Source organism: Grampus griseus, assembly GCF_964374135.1.
Source record: "Grampus griseus genome assembly, chromosome: 16".
In the NCBI taxonomy this organism is placed as follows: Eukaryota; Metazoa; Chordata; class Mammalia; order Artiodactyla; family Delphinidae; genus Grampus; species Grampus griseus.
The window spans coordinates 71460431-71486245 of record NC_139010.1 but is presented as its reverse complement, the minus strand read 5'-3'; the positions used below and the strand labels follow the sequence as shown (position 1 = coordinate 71486245).

Genomic DNA, 25815 nt, shown 5'->3' with positions numbered 1-25815 from the left:
AGTTCCTGAAATTTAAAAAATAAAGGGCACTTAAAAAATAAAATCCAATGTGCTAAAATGTTAACATTGCTAGATCTGGATACTAAATACTTTTTATTTTCTATGTTTTTAAGACATAATTTTTTAATTGAACAGTATTCTGATCAAGTCAATAGCATAATAAATACAAGAAACCTTGAACATCTTAAAAGAATTAGAAATGAACATACAAACTTTTCTTGTAGAAACACTGCTATCATTACTCCAATATTATTGTTTATTTGCTACTGATTTAATTTTAGAAAATGGGATGTTCTTACTAAACGTTCTTTACTATAATGGCATTCATCTGTGGACTATAAAACTCATTTACCAAATTGAAATCTTTACCTGGTAAAGCCTGGCACTCCTGTTGTCTCTGATCCCACTGGCAATTCAAGTTTAGCGAACAGCTTTTACAGCTGGTAAGTTTGTTACAAATCTGCTCATTTCTCACATGACATTTGGTATAGTTTTTCACAGACTACAAAATTAAAAGATAAAGCATGTTATTTTTCACCTTTGTACAGCAATGACTCTTAAACTTCAGTGTACATATAAGTCACCTGGTGAGCTTTACAATACAGATTTCTAACACCAAATCCAATTGTACTGAATCAGAATTTCTCTTACTCATTTCTTTATTTAAACAAAGTTCTTCGAATTAGAATGTGTGCTTACTGGAAAAACGTGCAAATTACACAATTTGAAACAGAAACCATGTAATGAAAACCTATTCTATTGAATCTGATAACAGGTTTCCAATTCAATAAATAAAGCCAATGCACAAAGTCATTTCTCTCAATGATCACATGAAAGAATTCTAGTCATAACAAAACTATCATACAGATCCTTGGGAATGAAGTAGAAATGATGAGTAGAAAAACTTAAAGAGATGTTTTATCAAAATCCAATAAAATCTAAAAAGACAAATTATTTTCTCAATAACTCAAACTAATTTTACTTTCACAGACATTAAATAATGGTTTTGGTTAATTGATGTTTCTCCTGTATGTATCTGTCACATTTCCATAATGGAGGTTGAAAAGAACCTGCAAAAGTTACATTTTGATCAGTCCTATTATACAACTATCATATTTCAACTAATTCCAGCTCTAAGAGGTTAAAGGTTAAAAAAGAAAAAAAAGGCAACATAGAAACTGTGGTGTGAGTTCCCTGCACATACCAAGTTTCAATATTTCACATAATATTTTTAGCATCTATGATAATGAAAATCAAATTCTAAAATTTTGGGCTCAACTCTTCCTGTTACTCTTTTTTGAGAAAAAAACAAAAAGGAAAAAACACATGCTGCACCCTGAGGCCCCTTTTATTTCAGTAGGCAGACATACTTACCTCAGGCTTTCTCATGTAAGGGTGTTAAATAGTTTTCTTCAACCAAAAAACTTAACAGTTAAAATTTGCTTATAACTCGCCCATATATAAAAATGGTTGAAGCAATTTTTATCCTCTTAGATATATACTTTAAAATGTCACCCATCAAATATTTATTTATAAACTACTATACTTTCCAACATAAAATACATTGCGGTCACCTCCATTTCAAAGATGTTAATTTCTTTAGAGCAAATTGCATATACTATAAGGTCACAGATTAAAAGTACATAGATAGGGACTTCCCTGGTGGCGCAGTGGTTGAGAGTCCGCCTGCCAATGCAGGGGACACGGGTTCGTGCCCTGGTCTGGGAAGATCCCACATGCCGCGGAGCGGCTGGGCCCGTGAGCCATGGCCGCTGAGCCTGCGCGTCCGGAGCCTGTGCTCCACAACCGGAGAGGCCACAACAGTGAGAGGCCCGCACACCGCAAAAAAAAAAAAAAAAAAAGAAAAAGAAAAAAAGTACATAGATACTAATGTTTATCTTACTCATCCTAAAATAATCGCAGAAGAAATATTTTTTTAAAACCCAAACTACATTGCAACTCTTATTCAACCATCACGTTTTCATTAAGAACATATAAATTTTCTTAATGTTGTTTTTCTGATTCATAGCTTTTTGTTCTCATATAGTATATAAATCTTAGTATTATTATATACAATTATTATAGTTCCAAACATCTGTTAACTAAAAATAAATTTACTTGAATCATCTGATAAATAAAATAACCTATAAAAAAGACAAGAGAATGGCTAACAACATGTTAGAATAAGAGAAAGAATAACAGCTTAATGCCAATCTTTAGAATAACAATGGTAACATCAGAGTCACCATCCAAATAACTCAACTGCTCTTCATTAAGAACGGTATAATTGGGACTTCCCTGGTGACATAGTGGTTAAGAATACGCCTGCCAATGCAGGGGACACAGGTTCAAGCCCTGGTCCAGAAGATCCCACATGCCACGGAGCGACTAAGCCCGTGCATCACAACTACCGAGCCTGCGCTCTTAGCCCGTGAGCCACAACTAATAAGCCTGCATGCCACAACTACTGAAGCCCGTGCACCCAGAGCCCGTGCTCTGCAACAAGAGAAGCCACTGCAATGAGAAGCACACACAGCGCAACAAAGAGTAGCCACTGCTCGCCGCAACTAGAGAAAGCCCGCGCACAGCAACGAAGACCCACTGCAGCCAAAAATAAATTTATTTAAAAAAAAAAAGAACAGTATAATCATTTATTGATACTGAAACAGTACAAAAGATGAAATTATATTTCAGTCACACACAGGGCCAATTTATTCAATGATGGAAGAAAGCTGACTGTTACTTTGAAACATGGCTGGCATTTTTTGGCCTAATGAACCAGATGCACATTAGTAAACAGACTGTGAAGCATAACCATTACTCTACTCATCTTCATCCTACTATATTTAGATGTAAATTTAAAATGAAAATCTGTAAGAAGTAAGGTTATTGGAGCTATTAGAGCACAAAATATGCAACTTGCAGTAACTATGACTAAATAATGAAATAGAATCTCAGTGGACATCATTTACACTAAAATCTCATAGACCTTTCTGTATCCATTAGCATTTGGTTTAGCTTAATCATCAGACATTTTGATAAAACCGTCCAAAAGACATATTATATCAAAGTCTAAATTACAAGTGAGTACCATCTGCTCACTTATACTATCTCACCCAGTACTTTCCTTGTTAACACATCATTATCAAAAATAACTCTAAAGCAAAAGGCCACTTTTAAAAATGAACACTTGATAACAATTTGCATAATACAATTTTTGAGATATGTGTATTTTCATATAGTGTAAATGTCTAAACACAAATTAACTCAGTTACCGAACAAATTTTTAAGTAAAATCTGCTTGCAATTTTTATCTAATAACGTTTTCCATTTTAGTCCCTTATTCCTATATTTTATTTTACTTACCTCCTACTTCCACATTATTCACTAATGTAACTCCCATTACATGAATATTATGCAAGTATAAAAAATAATTCAAATTTTCAAAGTGAGTCATGTCATATTAACATTAAAACTCAAATAAAATTGAGGTATCTATTATCATTACAGCAATTCATATCACTGAAAAGTATACACCAACACAGTATGTATGAAAACAAAAGGGTTCAATCTGATTAGTCAATAATTCAATATTTTCTTTCATTTTAAGTTTTAAATATTATTTTAGAATAGAATCATACAACTAAGTATTTTGAAATATGACTGGTTACTAAAGAAAAATTTTAGATGATAAAATAAAAACTTATTACTTAGTTTTCAAATTCCCTTTTCTTTACCTTTTACTTCTGCCTGGTATCTTGAAAAACAAGTGGATAGTTTTCTTGATTAATAAAAATTCAGAAAAATAAAAAATAATATGTATTTAGTTGAAAATCTGTCTGCACACTATTTAGTTATTTAAGCTATACTCCAATAAGAGAATCTTTAACCCTACTAAACATAATTGTTAATACTTTAAAAATTTTTTTCCTTCAACTTGTTGACATCCTCTAAAAACATATGGGACATTTTGATGCTACCCACTTAAAAGGTTAATTTTTGCTGCTCTTAATCCATTTTAATCTATCATCAATACTAATTTTATTATTTTTTCAATACTCTTATCTATAATAGGGTTCTCAGCCTCATCACTAGTGACATTTTGAGCCAGACAATTATTTTTTGTGGGAGGGCTGTTCATTCATTGTAGGATGTTTAGCAGCATCCCTGGCTTTCTCCATAGTAGATGCCAGTAGCAGCCCCACAGTTGTGACAACCCAAAAAATACGCATTGCCAAATGTCCCTCCGGGGGACAATATTGCCTCAGAGAACCAGAGATCTAAAGACAGATAAAAGGAAAACTACCACTGTCAATACTTCAGATTAAACTCGCACACAAAGTGTATAAACAAAACCTAAACCACACCACTGTTCATGCATGTCTGACAAGAATCTCACGGATACGACTTATATAATATAATCCTTATATAATCCTATTTTCATCAGCACAGAAGACAATGTTTATAGCTACAGTCTTTTCTTAAAAACAATTTTTGAAAGGATTTTCCCAACCTTATTTATGAAAAGAAGTAAAAGTTTCCAGATTCAAAATGGAATCTAGACTGACAAATATGAGCAAGGAACTACAGGCTGAATTTACAACATACCAGGAAGTAGGTGATTTCCTACATACTTTCTAAATGTCTTTTTTTTTTTTTGAAGTATAGTTGGTTTACCACATTGAATTAGCTTCAGGTGTGCAACATAGTGATTCAACATTTTTCAAGATTATATACTCCATTTAACATTCTTACAAAACAATGGCTATAACTCCCTGCGCTGGACAATATATCCTTGTTGCTTATCAATTTTATACATAGTAGTTTGTATCTCTTAATCTCATACCCCTATTTCACCCTTCCCCCTTCTAAATATCTTGATAAGGAAAGTGCTATTTTGTACAGTGGTACTAAATGGTAAGCTAACGATTATGAAGTAGCATGTTAGCTACAACATCATTTACCCATAAATACTAACCATACTGCAGTTACTGTTTGATGAAATGCATTTCTTGTCATCGCACCACTGGCACCCATTTGTATTGGCAGTACAGCTGGCACAATCTGCATATCTGTAACATCTGTCATCAGAAGCAGCTGTGATACAAATGAGAGAACATATCAGGATGAAAAAGAAAATGTCACACGTCTTAATTCACATATTTTTAACATCTGTTAAGAATCACTAAGACATTTTTAAACCATAAATATAACCATCAATATCAAAATAAATTCTTCAATATGAACTCAATTTTGTAATTTAATTATATTTAAAGGGATTTAGATACCTCCTAGACTCATCTTTATTCAGTCTACCAGGATCCTCCAGCCATTTAAAATTTACACATTAAAATAAGTAATTAATTAAAATTTACACATTATGGAGGGAGAAAAAGATTTAGAGGTATTTTACTAAACAAAATGTATTACTATATATCTAAAAGAAAACATTATAACAAATACTCATTGCTTATTATTCTTCATAAAGGTATTTAGAGACATGACTTATTATAGATTAGCAAAACTTGATTTGTTAATTGTAGCACCAAAAATGTATAAGAGCCCCACTCATTTAAAGAAAATTGAACAATTTTTATCCAAATCATTCCTCATAAATAAATACTTATTAGTAATTATTCATAAGTTTGATTTATTTATTCAATATTTTATAAGAAATATTAAATTATAACAAAACTCATCAAAATTCTAGAAAATTTTTAACTTTATGGTCTGCCTTGGCAATAATTCAGAAAGAAAAAAACTACCAAATGCAGAATAAATTACTTCATTTTTTTTCTTTGAAGCATACAGTATATCTTAGACAGGGTGTATTTGAAAGCATTTTTTACTTACATATGAAAATAATTCATATATATGGCCATGTTACATATACAAATTGATATATAAATATTACATACAGAATTCAAAAAAGAAAACTAAAAATAGCTAATAAAGATATTAAATTACTAATCACTGCTAAATTCAAACATTAGAATTCCTAATTAGAGAATTATGAATTTTTAATTTCTGAAAGCTACTAAGGTAATTCTTACAAGCAGAATGCATTTCCACTTCTAGCCAAATAAAGAAACTTTGTTCCAAATATAAGAAAGAAAAAAAATGTTTACCTGTTTTCAGAGGGCACTTTGCTCTAAGAATATTATTAGTATTCCCAGACTCCCAAGATTCACAGTGATTTTTATTCCAAATACATTTTATCCCTGGACCAGCATTTTTACAAAGTTCTTCATCTCTGAAAGCCTTGCAATTTGGAGGCTTGTATACAAGTATATCATTAAGGAGTACACTAGAAAATCCTCCAAATATATACATGGACCTATTAGAGACAAAATAAGAATCTTAAAGGAACAATATTAAGAAAAGTCTCTGTCTAATGTGTTAGTTTTAAAAATAAATTTAAATACACATTTTACATTATCTTATCTAGTTAGGAAACAATTTTTTAGAAATATATAGTAGCTGTATATACTATAATAAGATACACTTTAGACAATAAGATATACTTTAGAATTGCTATATAGAATTACAATTTTTGAATACAAAGAATTTAGAAATTAGATATAGAGTTCTTCATATAGTGTTTTACTATCCTCTTGTAAAATAAAAAGACCAAGAGTAAAATTATCAAAAAGATTTTCAAAGTTTCAATTTGAAAAGCCCAGATGATTACTCAATTAATTAATACTACCAATGCCAAAAAATTTGACATGCCCTCAAAACAGCCTAATTTTTGTTTCTAAAAATATTATTAACACAATAAATGGAAAAGATCAGAAAATGCTTCAAGAATATCTTTTATTATTTAAAAAAAGTAAAATAAAAATCAACCAAATGCAGTTTTCAACAGAGAAGCCTAGAGGTTTTATGTTTACACTCTGAATTTCATTTATTTCAGTTTCAAAAGCTAACTGATATCAGTTACACAGCTTCATTGTGATTAAGTTCTGACTACTTTTAGTATTATATTGGAGAATTTTTACATAATTAGAATAAGGTAGTAATAAAATGAACTTATGAAAAATGTCATGAATTACGAAGTTTAAGCTAATGAATGATCTAGCATATTGTTTACTGTCACAAGTCCACATTAACGAACTTGTGCTATAGAAATAGCAAAATCATAATAACTTAAAGGATGAAGGTAACTTAATGATCATCCAGTCCAAATTCCCAGTGGATAGAACAGTCTTCAAGGCCAGAGAGGTTAAGAGATTTGTCAAAAGTCACACATTCAGTTATGACAGAACCAAAATGAGAATCTAATTCTTCTCACTTCCCTTGCTCTCCTCAGAAGAAATATGTGGCTAGCCTTTCTATCACTTCAGACTGATCTTTTTTAAGGAAGTCATTCATGATCTGATCTCTGGAAAAACGAAAGAAGGCAGGATGACTTTTTAAAAGAGTATCTGAAGTTCTGTCTCAGCACCTTTCCTTTGATACTCCCCTGCCCCTTAAATAAATTTAAACAAAAAAGAAATGAAGGATACAGTTAATGAAGCAAAATTCATTCCACGGTATTACAGGGATATATAAAATCCAATCCATTAAGTACAAACAATAATTTGTTTAAAGAATAACAAAATATGTGGGTAGTATAACTGATAAATGTGCTTCTTTTACCCATTAATGACAACTGCAGAGTGTCCAAATCTGTTGACATCTCTATGAAGGTTTGGTTTCGGTAATATTTTCCATTCATCACAAGCTAGGAAAATGAAAACAGCAAAACAAAAAGTGAAAAAAAAGAACTATTTAAGACAAATACTATAAAATAATCATTGGCCAAATAAAGATACAATACTTAAAATTAGGAAGCCTTTCATTAATTTTCCATGACCTACAATTTAGTATCATTACTCAACTAGCATTATTCCTTAGATAAAAATAACTTCTGCCTAAAATTATCACAAATAATTTTACATGTATGAGAATAAAGGAAATCAAAGGAAAAAAATTAGATGAACTTTACATTGGAGGATAATTTCAATGACATATTTTATTAAATAAACCAAGAATCATATAGTAAAATTCATTAATGTCAATACTGGGCAAACCCATCAGAAAGTTAAATCACTAAATCAAATTTTACATGCATGCATGCAAAATTAAATGGAATATATAATACTCAATGAAAGAATGCCTAAAAATGGAATCATCAAAATAAAATATTTAAATCAGTTTAATGATTCGATATTTCAAAGGAATAGTTTTCATTTTATGTAAAGGAGAAGAGCTTTAGTTGCAAAAAATAGAAAAAAATGAAAAAAAGAAACCTAAATAATTCATGAGCTACATAAAGACTATGGAAAGAAAAATGATTAAAGAAAACTGTTTATCATTTAAATATAGCCTCAGAATTGACACATATATTAATAGAGATTTTGAGATGTCAAATAATTCGGTATTCAGTGACTAGAAACGTTCTCAGGACAGTGTTTTAGATTTTATCCTCTTAGACATGGCATATCTAAAAGCAGGCCTTGGTATTTAATACAAGCACATAGATGTAACAAGGTTTAAAACAAATTTATTTCATTTTTTGGTAACTTAGAAGCCCTTTTGAAACAAGAAAATAATCTCAAATACAATTAGTTGTAATGAATTACTTGTTTTCTTATATAAGCAATCATGCCTATTACACTAGAAATGAAATAATAAATTTGGCTTTAATTCAATATTATTACTAGTAAAGATCAAAGGAATCACAAAAACGAAAACCACGGTTTAGAACATTAACCTGGAAGACTGAGAGCAATAAAATATATCTTGCATTATATCTCCCACTCTCTCAGTGTATTCTGAGGTTCACAAATCTGCTCCAAAAGGGGTATTCCCTAGTTGATATAATCTCTCTCTACAGTTCACAAAGTACATGAACCTATTAACTACTCTCAAAAGAGAGAGTACAAAAGCATAGAAGCCTAACTTTACTAAACCCAGTGTTTTCCCAATGTTTTATCCATAGAAGCACTTTTCCCATAACACCTATGAACATTCCAGGAGCCAAGGCTCTGAAGATCACATTTTGAGAACTACTATTATAAAGGCTTACACATAATATTCATAGTCTACCAATTTTATGCGTTAGAGTTCACTTAAGAAATGTACGTTTCTTAAGTGTACATTTATATGCATGCAGTAATATAAAACTTCCAAAGTGCTTTCATCTATACAACTTAAAATAGTCTGTATAAGAATCCAGTGAGATTGATTGAGCAGGTATCACCATATGCCAGAAATGAAAAAGGAGACCTAGGAGAAGTTAAGCAATGTCCTTAAGGCCCATTAGATTACCTTTGTTTTTCTATAAATTATGTTTATGAATGTCTGATGTTATAAAAGTATATTGAATGGATTCTGAAAGATAATTCCCATTTGGAGAGAAGGGGTGACCTGTAAAAGGTACAGACTTTGACAAAGAAAGAGATGAAAATGTTAGAGATAGATAATGAGTTAGGGCAGACAGATTTTAATCATTCCACCAAAACCCAACATACACACACACCCCCCACATGGCCACTGATTCATAAATTGTGTGTTAAATACAGTATTCCAGCAACAGAATTAGAAACCTGAATGTGCGTCAAAGAAATGAAACAGAAAAGAGTCAGATCAAAGAGTAGGACTTCCAGAAATTAGGAATTCCAGAAACCAGTTTATTATAAAAATCTCCAAAGAAGAATCACCTTCAAGGTCATCTTTAGGACATCTGGAATCCAGAAAAGAAAGTGACCCAATAATCTGAGCCTATCTAGGACAAAAGAATAAGTAATTCGGCCCAGCGTCCAAAACAAATCAGCAGAAGGAGGGAAGAAAAGCAGATTTCCAAAATGAGAACCAGGGAAAATGCTCAGAAAACCCATCTAAGAAGTGAGTCAGGAAAAAGAGCTGAGAGAATAAAGGCCAGCATTTACTAAAAATTAGGCCTTTTGAAGATTTCTTGTAACTCTATACTCTCTTTAGGGAAAAAGAAAAATTTTTCAGCACACAGAATAGTCTAAAGAATGGTATTATAAACACCTATATACCACTACCCAGATCTGTCAAACCCAATATTTTACCATGTTTACTGTAGATTTTCTAAAGAAAGAAAATATTACAGATATGATTGAGGCTCCCTCTCAAATTCAACTGCTTTATGTCTTCTGTCTTTGGACACAACCACTATCCTATATTGGTTTATCAATGTTCCCATATCTATGATCTAGATCTAGATCTAGTATATTTAGTATTTTCGTAGGTTATAAAACAATATAAATGGTATCAAACTATGGATTCTTCTCCACCTTGCTTATTCTGTTCAACCTACTGAGTTTTTTTTTTTTTTTTGGTTTTTTAACCATTTTTAAGTGAACAGTTCAGTGACATTAAGTACATTTGCATTGTTGTGCACCATCATCACCACCCATCTCCAGGGTTTTCTTCATCTTGCAAAACTAAAACTCTGTACCCATTAAATAATAACCACCCATTCCCTTCTCTCCCCAGCCCATGGTAACCACTACTCTACTTTGTTGTCTATAAATTTGACTATTCTAAGCACCTCAAATGAATGAATTCATACAGTTTTGTCCTTTTGTGACTGGCTTATTTCCCTAAGCATGTATTCAAAGTTCATCTGTGCTGTAGCATGTGTCAGAATTTCCTTCCTTTTTAAACCCTGAAGAATTTCCATTGTATGTATGTACGACATTTTCTTTATCCATTCATCCATATATGGATATGTAGGTTGTTTCCAGGTTTTGGCTACTGTGAATAATGCTGCTAGGAACATGCGTGTACAGATATCTGTTCCTGCCCCGATTTCAATTCTCTTGTGTGTATACCCAGGAGTAGAATTGCTGGATCATATGGTAATTATGTTTAACTTTTTGAGGAACCTCTATACTCTGTCCTATAGTGGCCACACCATTTTACATTCCCCCTAGCAGTGCACAAGGGTTCCAATTTCTCTACATCCTGGTCAACATTTGTTGTTTTCTATTTCTTGATAACAGCCATCCTAATGGGTGTGAGTGGTATCTCACTGTGGTTTTGATTTGCAATTCCCTAATGATTAGTGATGTTGGGCGTCTTTTTATGTCCTTACTGGGATATTTGTATATCTTCTTTGGAGAACTATATAGTCATAAAAAAGCCTGTACATTAACTTGGTCAAATTTATTGTTTTCCACCATAATTCAAAAAGAGACATGTACCACAATGTTCATTGCAGCACTATTTACAATAGCCTGGACGTGGAACCAACCTAAATGACTGACAGATGAATGGATAAAGAAGATGTGGCACATATATAAAATGGAATATTACTCAGCCATAAAAAGAAACAAAATTGAGTTATTTGTAGTGAGGTGGATGGACCTAGAGTCTGTCACACAGAGTGAAGTAAGTCAGAAAGAGAAAAGCAAATACCATACGCTAACGCATATATACAGAATCTAAAAAAAAAAAAAAATGGTACTGATGAACCTAGTTGCAGGGCAGGAATAAAGAGGTAGACATAGAAAATGGACTTGAGGACATGGGGTGGAAGGGAAAAGCTGGGACAAAGTGAGAGCAGCATCTACATACATACACTACCGAATGTAAAATAGTTGGCTGCTGGGAAGAAGCAGCACAGCACAGGGAGAACGGCTCGGTGCTTTGCGATGACCTAGAGGGGTGGGATAGGGAGGGTGGGAGAGAAGCTCAAGAGGGACAGGATATGGGGACGTGTGTATGCACATGGCTGATTCGCTGTGCTGTGCAACAGAAACTAACATAGTGTTGTGAAGCAATTATACTCCAATAAAGATCTATTAAAAAAAATGTATTGTTTTCCTTGTGATTTGTGCTTTTTATTCTTAACTGAAGATTGTAAAGATAATCTCTAACTTTCTTCAAAGGATGTACAGTTTTGCTCTTACTATTCTGATCTTCAATCAAGTTGGAAGTTATTTTTGTATTTGTTGCATGGATCTAACTTAATTTTCCCCATAGACAATATTTCCCAGATATTTCGCAGTATATTTCCATATACCAATTGCCCAGAACCATTTTTTGAGCATTTATCCCTGATCCACTAATTTGTGTCTCATTTGACTTCTGTACTGCTGTGGTTTGTTTTTATTCCACTTGTTTTTAACTAAAGATATATATGTGCAAAGTTTAAAAGCAAATAATCCCACAAGGTTCATCACAGAAAAGCCTCCTCCTCCCTATCTATGGGCTATGGAAGCCCAAAATTGAAAAGCACATAGTTGCTTCTAATAGTTAAAAAACATTTTTAATTACTATTATAATATTATATAAAATTAACTGAAGAATTAATTAAACCTTTTATAGTCTTTTTAAATGGGTAAAGATTCCTAAAGTGGCGGCCATGACCTTTACCTAATAAAAATAAAATGCTGGGCTTCCCTGGTGGCGCAGTGGTTGAGAGTCCGCCTGCCGATGCAGTGGACAGGGGTTCGTGCCCTGGTCCGGGAAGATCCCACATGCCGCGGAGCGGCTGGGCCCATAAGCCATGGCCGCTGAGCCTGCGCGTCTGGAGCCTGTGCTCCGCAACGGGAGAGGCCACAACGGTGAGAGGCCCGCGTACCACAAAAAAAAAAAAAATAACATGCTAATTGCTTATCAGTGCTATACAACATTTAACTCTCAAAACAACTCTGAGGAGTAAATATTTTTGTCACCATGTTTTAAATAAGGAAAAGAGTCTTTAGAAGTTAGGTAACTTCCTTAAAGTCATTAAATAGTAAAGTTAAATCAAAACCAGATCTCCTTAACTTCTTTACGTTATACTGCCTCACCACACCATCAAAATATCCTTTTTGATATAAACATTAACTTCTTGAAAATAAAAACACAATAATACAGTTTTTTTAAAAAGCACAAAAGTCCCTGCAGAAGAAAAGCATTACAGTACAGTAATAAAAAAAAATTATACATAAGAGCAATTAACTCAGACAAATAATAACACAACCCAATTCTACTTCAAGAAGTTCTTTGCCTTTTAATATATGTGGTCGTAGGAGGTGAAGGCTTTATTACTATCTCCAGGACATAACCTTCAATTATACTAAACGTTGAAAAGTAATTACACACAATATTTGTGGTAGATTTTGGTGCTGCTCAACAAATAGTCCAGTTGTCGTCCTTAAGGCCTAGGCAAAATGATACTCCCACACTAAGAAGTTGGATGTGACAATATGACTTGTTTTAGTCAAGGAAATGCAAGCTAAAGTGATAACTGCATTTCTGGATGGAACCATTTAATTACCAATGAAAGAAAATGCAATTTAGCCTTGGTCCCTAAGTGATAACAGTAAGCAAATCTGCCCTCCCCACCAACACTAGACACGTATCACAGGTGAAAAATAACCTTTTATTGGTATTAAGAATAAGACCCTGACACATGGGATGGGAACATCGGAGCTGATGCCCTGAAAATCTCCCCCAACTTTGCATTTCCAAATTTTCCTGAATCTTCTGAGACTGCAGAAGTGGTCTACCCTACTCTACTGAGAGACAGTACTCTACCCTTGCTCTGAACCCAGTGCAGCAGCTTCCTCCAGTAACACCTGTACCCTAGTTCAGAATTTGCTCACACCTTCCCTATTGGCCATTGGGTCTATAACTTGGCTCAGCATAACTCAGCCTGTTACATTCTGCGACTGCTAAGAAAAGAAAGGGACTACGTCTCAAAGGATCTGTAAGACCTAGATAGCACATACTGGCAGAAGTTGGGGGGAATACACATGGTTCTGGATTCCGAAGGGAGTTTGACCAAAAGCATCAGAACCTTACATTGGATTAGGAAAAAATTATTTATTTATATAAAAGCACTCTCCAAGGGCTTCCCTGGTGGTGCAGTGGTTGAGAGTCCACCTGCCGATGCAGGGGACACGGGTTCATGCCCCAGTCCGGGAAGATCCCACATGCCGTGGAGCGGCTAGGCCCGTGAGCCATGGCCGCTGAGCCTGCGCGTCCGGAGCCTGTGCTCCACAACAGGAGAGGCCACAACAGTGAGAGGCCTGCGTACCGCAAAAAAAAAAAAAAAAAAAAAAGCACTCTCCAAGATGCAGGATTTAGGATTTATCCCCTTATAAGAACCCTGGGAGATGGTGTGAACTCACTGTTAAGATGACTCCTATACACAGCAAAGGAAACCATCAACAAAATGAAAAAGTAACCTACTACTGAATGGGAGAAAATATTTGTAAATCATATATCTGATATGGGGTTACTATCCAAAATATATAAAGAAATCACACAACTCAATAGCAAAAATACCCAAACAACATGATTAAAAAACAGGTAGAGGAATTGAAGAGATATTTTTCCAAAGAAGACACACAAATGGGCAACATGTACATGAAAAGGTACTCAGCATCCCTAATCATCAGGGAAATGCAAATCAAAACCACAATGAGACATCACCTTACACCTCACAGAATGGATATCACCAAAAAGGCCAGAGATGGCAAGTGTTAGCGAAGATGTGGAGAAAAGGGAACCCGGGTGCACTGTCAGTGGGAATGTAAATTGGTAAAGCGACTATGGAAAACAATATGGAAGTTCCTCAAAAAACTAAAAATCGAACTGCTATATGATCCACCAATCCCACTTCTGGGTATATACCCAAAGGAAATGTAAACAGGATATCAAAGAGATATCTGCACTCCCATGTTCATTGCAGCATTATTCACAATAGCCAAGATACAGAAACAGCCTAAGTGTCCGGCAATAAATGAATGGATAAAGATGTGGTATGTATATACAATGGAATATTATTCAGTCATTTGAAAGAAAGAAATCCTGCTGTTCGTGACAACATGTATGGAGCTTGAGGGTATTATGCTAAAAGAAATAAGCCAGACAGAAAAAGACAAATAATAAATGGTATCACTTACATGTGAAATCTTAAAAAAAAAAACAAAGTCAAACTCATAGAAACACAGAGTAGAAGAGTGGTTTCCAGGGGGAAATAGGGAGAGGTTGAGGAAAGGGTACAGCTATAAGATGAATAAGGTCTGAGGATCTAATGTATACTTGGTGACAACAGTTGCTAACCCAATATTGTACAACTGAAATTTGCTGAGTAGAACGTGTTTTCACCAAAAAGAAAAAAGATAAATATATGAGGTGATGATGGATGCGCTAATTAACTAGATGTGGGGGGATCCTTTCACAATGTATATTTATATCAAATCATCAGAATGTACACTTTAAATATCTCACAATTTTATCAATTACACCTCAATAAAGCTGGGGGAAAAAAAGAGGACTCCTAGAAACATGGGAAAATACAGTCTAAATTCCAGAATTGTCATAGCAAACATTAAAAGCAGGGGTTAAAAGTCTAGGAAAGTGGTACTGTCACTGTTGGAAAAAGCAGCATGTGGAATATATAGAAAGCCCCTGTGAAATAATCCCAATGCAGACCCTACACACCTGCCAAAGGCCATGCCATCTGCAGTGGAAGTTTTTATACCTCTAGTCTTGTCATGTTAGTGAGCCCTGGCAGAGATGGAGTGCTTCACAGGTATTATTAAGGGACCATGTGCTCAGTTTTCTATCATGATATACTGTATAACATCAGAAAACCCACCAGGTCATTCTACCTACAGCAGGGCCAGAACGTATGTCATTTACTGAAGCCATGAAGAATGGGATGGTGAGAGGGATACTGGCATCACTGAGAAAGCGGTGGCTTTCCTTCATAGACCAAAGCTGATGGTATGAAAAACTATAACAGAACTGTGCTCAGTGATGGAGACAATAGGAAAATAGAGGCCAGCTGGTGACACTTAACCATCAGAATCCAATCCAAGTAGAGAGCCATTACTGTAATAAGCAGCAAGATCAAAGTGTCAGTCAAGAGGACTGACCTATTGAGAAATATAGAGATGTTTAATAGAACACAGCATCCCTAGAAGTAAAACAGATGGGCAGCCAACAAGGGTACTACCTAACTTATGTCATCAGAAGAAATCCAGGATAAACGATCAGAAAGCTGATGGCAGATGCTACAATAAAAAGTCATAATTCATTGCTCAATTTCTGGATTTGAGCCACTTTTTAAATCCAGAGCTGATACATTTAAAAGTCTGGGGCCCAGGAGGAAGGACCCTGTAATACCACAGCAAGTATACATGGTAATAGCGTCCCTAGTTCTTCCTCAAAGGTACCAATGGTCATTTCATTGTGTAACCCTAGCCTAGAGAAAAAAGCAACCACAAACATTGCAAGTACTGCTGGACACAAGGTCTGAGTTGACACTGACACATCATGGCCTCTCTTTATAGCAGGGATAATATGGGAATGATGAAATTAATGGCATCCTGGCCAAAGTTCTTCTCAAAATGAGCCAGTGGGTCTGCAGACCTATACAGTGGTCATGTCCTAAGTCCCTAGATTAATAATTGGAATAGACATTCTTGGCAAATGGAACCACCCCAACGTTGGGTCCTTGTCTGTTACAGTGGAAAAGATCAAGCAGAAGCCTCTGGAACTGTTACCCCCTGGATAATATAATAAGTTTTAAAATAATGCATTTCAGAGGGAGTGAATGGCATAAATTAGTATTATCCTGAAGAATGTAAAGAATGCTGGATAATGGACTCCCTCAAATTGTTTAAATTACCAATCTGGCCCCTGTAAACTAAACAAGGCCTGGAAGATGACAATAGCTCACCATTTTGATACAAGTTAGTAGCCCAAACTGCAGGCAGCATGCAAGATGTGTATCTTTGTTAGAGCAGATTAACATGGTCACTGATTTGGCAAATGTGTTCTTTGCTAACCCTACCAGAAAAGAGGACCAAAAGCAGTATGCATTCATATGGAACAGAATAGTATACATTCACAATTTTGCCTTGGGATCATGTTAACTTTTGTCAGAACACATTTGGCCCAGTTGGACATCTTGCAGAACATTTCATTTTTCCACTACATTAATGGCATCATTCTAATAGTACCAGGTGAACAAGCACAGTTAATGCATTGGAGGCCTTGTTAAGACATATATGCTTCAAAGGGTGGAAGAAAAAACCTACAAAGATTCAGAGACCTTCCATGTAGTAAGCTATTTAGGGGTCTAGAGGTCAAGAGCATTCTGAGACAGCTCATCTGAACTGAAACACCAACTATTACATCTTTCAACTCCCATTGCAAGGAAGTAAGCGAACATCTGATAGGTCTTTTGGGGTTCTGAAGGCTGTATATTCCATTCCTGGGAATACTGTTCAAGCCCATATACTGGAAAATATCAAAGGCTGCCGGCTCTGAGTACATGCCAGGGCAGAAAATAGCTCTGCTATAGGTCTAGGACACACTGCAAACAGCCCTGCAACTAGGGCCACATGACCCAGTAGATACTATAGTTATTGGAGGAGTCACTGTTACAAAAAGAAGCATGTGGAATATGCAGACCCAACACACATCTCAAAGGCCATGCCATCTGCAGTTGCAAATTTTATACCTCTATTCCCACCACACTACTGAGCCTTGGCAGAGACGGAGTGCTGGACATGGGTTATTAGGGGACCATGTGTTCAGAGTTTTCTATCATGAGCTGTCTCTGTCACCAATAATCACGAGAACATGAAATGGAAGCTGCACCCAAGATGAAGCATGAGCAAGAGCACAGTGCACAAACAATCTGCATGAGCTGGTAGCTCAGACCTAGTGTCATCTACCACTGCTGCCCCTGCACCCATCCCGCATCTTACAGCTATGGCCGTATGAGGAATCCTTTATGCCCAGATAACAAGAAGAGGAAAATGAAAATATGTAAGCTTCGTACGTGGCCACAATTCAAAAATGGTTATCACTTACAAGACAGCTTCACTCAGGGGTGGCCTGGAAGAACAGCAAAAAAGGAAAAAGCCTCCCAATTGGGCAGGCCTTTGAGAAGTGTGCCTCATGTACATTGTGTGGAAAGAGAAATGGCCCAGGAGCAGTAGTTCATGACCTAGCTGGCTGATCAGGAGCCTAGAAGCAGAAATATTGAAGATCGGAGACAAGGAGGTCCTAGAGTAGAGACATGTGGATGAATATATCTGAATGAGCATGAAACGTGAAGATCTTTGTGATACAAGTTAAAGGCCATCAGAGAGCATCCGACATAGAAGAGACGTTAAACAACCAGTAAACAATTGACTGAGAAAGCGAATGTCAGTCTCTATCGTAGGACACCTCGGTGCCAACGAAATGAGCACATGAACTAAGTAGCCATATGGCAGAGATGGAGGCCATCCAGGAATGCAATAACATGGGCTCCTTCTGAAAAAAGCTGATGGAGTCACTCTTCCACTAAATGTCCAACCCGACGGCAAGATATCAATCCTGATCCCCTGATAAGGCCATTCCCCAAGAACACTAACTGGACATTTGGTGGCAAGCTGACTACATTGGGCCCCTTCCACTCTGGATGGGCCAACATTTCATTACGACAAGAACACTTATTTTGAGGATGCATTTGCTTTTTCTGCCCACAGGGTCTTAACCAGCACAACTATCTTAGAAATTATGAAACGTTTGATCAACCAGCATGGGATCCCATGTAATCAGGAGACACACTTCACAGAAAAGGAGGTACAGAAATGGGCCTATGACCATGAAATCCACTGGATCCCAAACCACACAACCTGACAGAGATTTTGACAGGCACAACTGAAGCACCAGGATGCGGGATACACCTGAACTAATAAAGACCTCCAAATAGTGCTGTGTTCCCAATAGGAAGAATATATAGGTCCAAAAACCCAGGAGTAAAAGCCACTTCTTGTGGCCTCATATTCAGTTACACAACTGGGAAATTTGGGCTCCGCATCCTGCAATTCTGGGTTCTGCAGGATTAGAGGTCCTATTCCCCAAAGGGAAAAATATTCTGGCAGAAGAAGTAGCAATTAACCATGTAACTGGAAGCTACAGTTGCCACTTGGGTACTTCACACTCCTTGTGTCAAGGGACCAGCAAGCAGGCAAAGAAGGAGTAGCATCTTGGCAGGGGTAATTGGCCCCGACCATCAAAAGGAGGGGCTGCTGTTACAAATAAGGGCAGGGGGATATATTTGGTACACAGATGATCCATTTAGTGTTTCTTGGTATCCCTTTGCCAGGTGTGATGGTAAATGGGCAAGTACAGTAACCCAGACTAGAAGGTATATGATGATCAGGAGCTCAAATACCTAAGGGGGAGGGAGTGGGTCATGCTACCAGGTAAGACACAGAGACCAGAAGTGCTAGCTGAGGGTAAGGGACATGAAAAGATAATGGATGAGGGACAAGATAAAAGATAATGGATGAGGGACATGGTGAATATTAGTTGCAGCCCTGAGACCAGCTAGAAAGGCCAGAGACCAGGCAGAAAGGCCCACTGGAATCCTGGAGGAGCTGTTTAACAAATATATTTGAAGAAGCGGGCTGAGTGGCCCAAAGAATGAATTGTGATGAACATAGAAAGGTGCTGACTAAATACACCTTCAGGGTAGGACTTATCAGTGGACATCATTCAGCTGCCAGCCCCTGCAGAGACTGCCTTAGCTACAGAGAGCTTCCGCACCCAAGGTCCTGGGAGTGACCCTCGTACAATGACCGATCAAGACCTGTTTTATCCTAAAGAGCGACAACTCTGAGGGGCATTTCAACTCCAGAGTTGTCCTGGAGTTGGCTGAGGATGTTAAGTCTGCTTGACTTTTACTTTTCACCCAATCCTCCTTCTTCCCCTCCCTTTTACACGTGTTCAATCCAAGGACCTAATAAGTACCCTGAACACTAAACTCTGTCTCAGAGTTTGCTTTTCAGAGAACTGTGACAGGATTGTTTGTTACCTCAGTCTAACATAACCTGTACTGACTGATACAATACAGTAAGTGTGAATATTCCTCTACAGTGTCTTAAAATAGCTGGCAAATTGTTTTCAACTCACAAAATTGTTTAGGAAGAAGAGAATTTAACTTGCAAGCTTATGAAAAGCTAGTTGAGGTACGCAACTTTTGCAACTATAGGGACATTTCATGCCTGCTGATATCTGCCCACCTGCCAGGATTTTCCAACAGAATGAGAAGAGAAAAACATATGAGCAGTTGCAGCAAATACACTTTCCACTTATCCCTTGCAGCTTTTTCAATAATGACTAAACAGAATGTTGGGCTAGATAAATTCTGTTGCTGAGTTTTCAAATTCTTGATCAGGATTCTCTGTAAAACACAGGTTAGTTTTCCTATAAAATGTAGAAGGTATCAAATGCCTTAAAGCTCAGTATTAAATTAATATAATTTGTTTACACATAGTCTCTTTCCATTCTTACAATATAAAGTCTCTTACATTATTAATGTCTGACTGCAATCTATAATCATATTTTTTGCCAAGAAGAAAATATATTTCCAGAACACTCATGTCATTATCACTTCACAAACAGTTCAAGGCTAGACAAACTAAAGCAAATTCCAAAGTTACTGACATCATGAAAACTGACAGAAATACCATCCCATACCGACAGAAAAGCCACACAGCAATAAAGACCAAAGTAAAATATACTCTCTAGAATATAGACTTTTAAAAAAATCTGTACAAGGCACTAAATATTTATTTTAAAACCTTATACACTCAATAAACATAAGATCAAGAAATTAGAGTTACTATTCTCTCAAACACAGATCTCAGCAATCAGAATACTGTGCTGTTAGGACTATTCACATATGAGAGACAACATAATTACATTAAAAACATATGTTGAAATTTAAAGACAGGTTTATTTTATCAATTATGCATAAAATAGTACAGGTGAAAAATGCACATGCACTTGGCTAATTTTTCTGCAAATATTCATATTCTTCCATGAAAATATGCATCTATAATACTTTAAAGACACATTTTAATAATTCTTTTAATATTCCATTTGAAACACCAGTTCATAACTCAGTCTTAATAGCATATTTGAAATTCATTAAAAAGAGCACATATGTTGTAGGTATAAGACTCAAAACTAGATGAATACAAAGAAAAACTTTTATTAACCATTTGGATACTTATGTAATAGAAAACCAAATTTCTGGATGTTGCCAAAAATCTTTTTTCATCTACCCCTGAAATCCTGATGTTTCACTGGGTCCCCCTCCCCCAGGTAAAAATTTATCTTACTATTCTAAAAGGTGCACACTTTTGCTACCCACAGTTTCTCTCAGGATTTTGTCCTCTGGCATTCATTCCATAAATATTTATTTAGCTTCCTACCCTCTGCCAAGCAAAGTGGGCATCACTATTTGACAATCAATCTTAAATGAAATGATTTTATCATGTTTTAACATACAGTGTTATTTCCTGTTGGCTTCAATAAATAGTCTTGAGGTAATAAATTATATTTATAGATTCCCTGATAATGAATCATACTTGAAATCCTAGAATAATTCCTACTTGGTCATAGTTTATTATAATTTTGAAACTGCTGAATTCTATTTGCTAATATTTTATTTTAGATGTTTGATTCTATATTCATGACTGTTTTCCCTGCCTTCTTCCCCAGAGGTTTTGTTGAGACATTTAAACACTTTTCTTTCAGTGTATATTCTATTTCAAGAATCTTTATTTAGCAATTTTTGTATTCAAAACAATCTCTCAAAATGATTATAGGTCTACTAAGAGAGAGTCATTGTTCGTTACTCTTCTTGATTCTCTACCTTGAGGTCACTGATTAAATATACTGATAAAACTAATTTTCTTGAGTGTCATGCTACATTAACAAATATTATATGCCTTTTTTCCCAATTAAAGATCTTTCAAATTTTTTTCCTGTTAAATCAGGAAAACATCAATATATAGTACAGTGGTAGAATCAAAAGAATTTTGAACTTAGACTTGGGTTCAAATTCAGAATACACCATCCTACAACCTATGCAAGTTTGGGTTTAATCATGCTAAATCATAGTTTCTTCCTGTATGAATGAATATAATAGTACACGCTACACAGATGTTATGAGAATTACATCATAAAGCATATGTAAAGTGCAAAACATTACAGGAAGCTTTCGGCGAACGTTAGTTCTCCCTTTTCACAAAACGAAAGGTCACTTTTTCCCTTACTTACTGGCCTCTTTTTTAAAGAAAAGAAACTACTATTTCTTCTACACAATAGTTTATTATAGAAAGAAAAAGAGAACCCTGAGCAAAGGATACAGTAAAGCTTAAAACAGTCAACAGTTGGCTAAATTCATTGAAAAAAGGGTATGATGATTTTAAGAGTTTTTCTTACAAAGAAACAAATGTGTTCTTTCAGGTGGCAGGGCAAGGGGTACTGCTTTTGTCAAGGAAGAGCCCTAAGGAGTTAACAGAGCGCAGAGAGAAATACTGATAAACAAAGAGAGGGACACATAAAATAACCTCCAGAAAATAAAAATAATTATAAACATGAAGAGCGAGCAAGTTTGAAATTTTATAGTTTTGCTGGATTGTTCCAAAAAATTAAATAATTAGATGTTTTAATTTAATATGATTTTTAATGAAATTATGTGCCTTACAAAATTGTATCCATTATACTGTGTGTGTGTGTAGACACACACACACACGTATCGCTCTACAGGGTTGTACAAAAACATGTATACTATGTTTCATAAACTAGTTAAGTGATTTTTAAGGGTAAACTGAACTACAACTCCACTGTGTTTAAAATGATTATTATACATTACCAATTAAAATAGTATTACTTCTGCAAATATGGAATTAAGTACTTTTCTTTTTATTGAGTTTGCTTTTAAATAATTGCCTACCAAGAAGTTAATGTCATAAGTAAAACTGTCATATGCAGGAAATTTGTTTTTTAAATTCTATTATAATATTATTTTGACTTGATTTGATTTGAAGTTTAGGTGTTTTGCTTTCTGCACGATATATTTCTGATATAAATCTGACTCCCTATCCTATTCTGAAATAATCTAACTCAACAAATTACATTTTCATGACTCTACTATATTTTTGAGGAAAAAAAATTATGATCAATGTAGCTCAGAGTTATCTTTCATCTTGTACATTCTCTTACCCTTAGGTAAATTTTCTTATTGAAGAAGAATAACTACCATTTGTAATTAAAAGTATCATAACTATATGTTAGGCCTACTGAAAATTCTGTAATAGCTATTAATTTGATGATTCTGAAATACTGTCTCAAGATTCAATTCAATTTTAAGGTATGTTTCAATTCAGGAAAACCGCTCATTTGTAAATGTTGATATCTTCAGTCAAACCACCAAAATGATTGGTGGTTTACTAAAGAGATGTGAAAAATATACAGACTACTTGATTCCTTTTTTCCCACTGACCCTAGAAAACTAACTTTTATGACACTACTTTCCACAGCCAAACAGTTTAAAAGTATAAATATGTCTAATAACCTGAGATCAACTCAGTGAGACATGCTTTTCCACTGCATCTTTAGTCTCATTATGTACTAGAAGGCTATCTTTACCAGAAAGATCACTTTAATCTTGAATCAGGTGCAATAATGATACCACTAGCAATAACAAAATATACACTAATAAAATTTTCAGGTTTGAAATGTCTTCAAGCTAGCTTTACAAACTAGAACTTTAAGTAACGTATCATTGTATACGTTACAGTCCATCCAGTCTTATTCACCAGTCCTGGCTCTATTATCAGTTGCACTTGAGTCACTTTTTAAAAATATAAATACCCAGTGCCTAATCTAAGAGGATCAGATTATAGAGGTCTGATTTTTCTCCAGTCAACCTTCAAAGGGAATGCCAAGGTACAGCCATGTTTGAAAATCACCATTATATGCCTTCTACATCGATCATGTATAGTATAATGAGAACTGGGAAGGCAAGGTTATGTCCTCAAAGATTAATGATATTGGCTATATAAAATTTACTATGGCAGTAGGGTTGAAATAGTACATTTTAGAGCAATGAAAAATTAGTATTAGCATACATATTTTTATTGTTTAAACATCACAGAACACAATCAGCTAAATCTTCAGGTGCATTCCAGTTAAATATGCCATAAAAGTCCCAGTGTACTGTACAAAAGAGAAAAACTAGCAACACAACTTTTTTTCCCCCAAGAGGATCTATTTTCAGTTGGGTTCATATACAATGGTTATATTTTATTTCCACAAAAATATACTTCATAAGGAAAGCAATTATTTTGGAAGACATTTTCTGAAATAAGAAAAATAATTTTCCCAGGAAAATATTTCAGCATTTGATGCTACAAACCCAGGAGAGTAAATACAGATTGGGGGAGGGGGGGCTTTACTGGGAACTGCATAGAAATAATCAAGTAAGGTAAAACAACACACCTTTATCCTGTATTGATTGTACTGCTTTATGTTTTTTTGTTTTTAGTTGTTAGCACAGGGAAAACAAAATCCTATGTTAAAATACAACACTGTTTAAACTATGTTATTCTTCCTCCAATTTGAACAACTTGTTTGAAAAACGAAACTGATATTTGCTTCTATCTTTCCACAGCATTAAGAAACCTTACAAAACATAAAGTGTCTGGTAATTTGTTGCGAAAATGAAGAGCATACAATGGACCCCACTAAACAGCACAGTGTAGTCAAGAGGAAAGACTACCACTTCAGGAGTTAAAAAAGCTTGATCTACCACCTGCAGGGCTTTGGGCAAATTCCTTTTACTCTTGTGCTTAATAATCTGAAAATGTGTTTATTAACACCTTGTTACAAGGTTATTAGAGAGGTTACAGATACTGTAAATAAAGCTCTTAGTAAAGTACCTAGCTCTTAGAAGACACAATAAAGAGTAGCAGTTAGAATAATGATAATCTGAGAGCTTGCTCTCTCTCTCTCTCTCTCTCTCTGAAAAACTAACAACTCTAATGTTTTTCACCTTGGTAAACTTTTTGGATGCATAAAACCTAAAATATGGTAATCTTGAACAATATGGAAGAAATAAAAATAAATTCCCAATATGTGAGCTACAAAATATCTCAACATTAATTTCCTCGTTAAAATACAGAAATTGGGTGGAAGCTCCTTGAAGATCTTTTTCAAAAGTTCAAAATCTCACTTCATGGCTTTTTAACAATTACAACAAAATTCTACACGTTTCCTAGGATTTTTATTCCTAGAAGAAAAACAAAATGTTCATCCACCTCCAGAGAAATAAGCATACTGTCTCATCACCATAGCAAAATAATATGTTGACAGTGCCAACCTGGCAATGAAACATCAGAATAAGCCAGCCTAGATTCACTACTCCATTTAACCGATTTTCTGGATCTCAGGCACTGATTTAAAAGCCTTCTGAAAGCCAAGATAATCCCATTTTCATCATGAATCATAACTTCAAATTATTATTTCAAAAGGTAAATATTTAATTATTTAGGATCTAAAAATCCTGAAGACAGTGGATTCTTTTCAATGATTACTCACAGACAGATAGTCATAGAATTTAAAAAGCATGCCTAACTTTATTACTAGGAATTTCCTTCCAAACAAGCTTACAATAGTTTAGAGATCAAAGTGCTTATTAATAGTCATAATTTTCTTTATATGCTGCCACTTGAAATAATTTTCCAAAGTAGACTATGTGCCTTTATGATGTTCAAAGGTGAAAGGATACTTCTTACATCTACTAAATGTGCTATTCTTTGGTCTCTTTTATTTTTATTTATCAAAATGTTTCTTAATAGCTTAAAATTGGTTTATTATTGTACTTTACACAATAAAAGGTCCTCTTAAGTACTGCTAAAGATTTAAAATATCAGCTATGTTTTATCTATAACATGATATACAGAGAAGAAATTTTTCACTACAGTGGTCAACCAAGTA

At 34.9% G+C, this 25815-nt stretch overlaps 1 protein-coding gene across 1 annotated transcript in view; it reads right to left on the bottom strand.

The window, feature by feature from the left end:
* Positions 1–25815, bottom strand: part of ATRNL1 (attractin like 1) — a gene marked incomplete at both ends in the record, with an annotated part of 679175 nt that overhangs the window by 539554 nt on the left and 113806 nt on the right. The window contains 4 exons of the mRNA XM_082673255.1: positions 370–502; positions 4979–5097; positions 6129–6337; positions 7642–7726. Coding sequence (XP_082529381.1) covers positions 370–502; positions 4979–5097; positions 6129–6337; positions 7642–7726 — 546 coding nt within the window. The remainder of the gene's footprint in view (positions 1–369; positions 503–4978; positions 5098–6128; positions 6338–7641; positions 7727–25815) is intronic.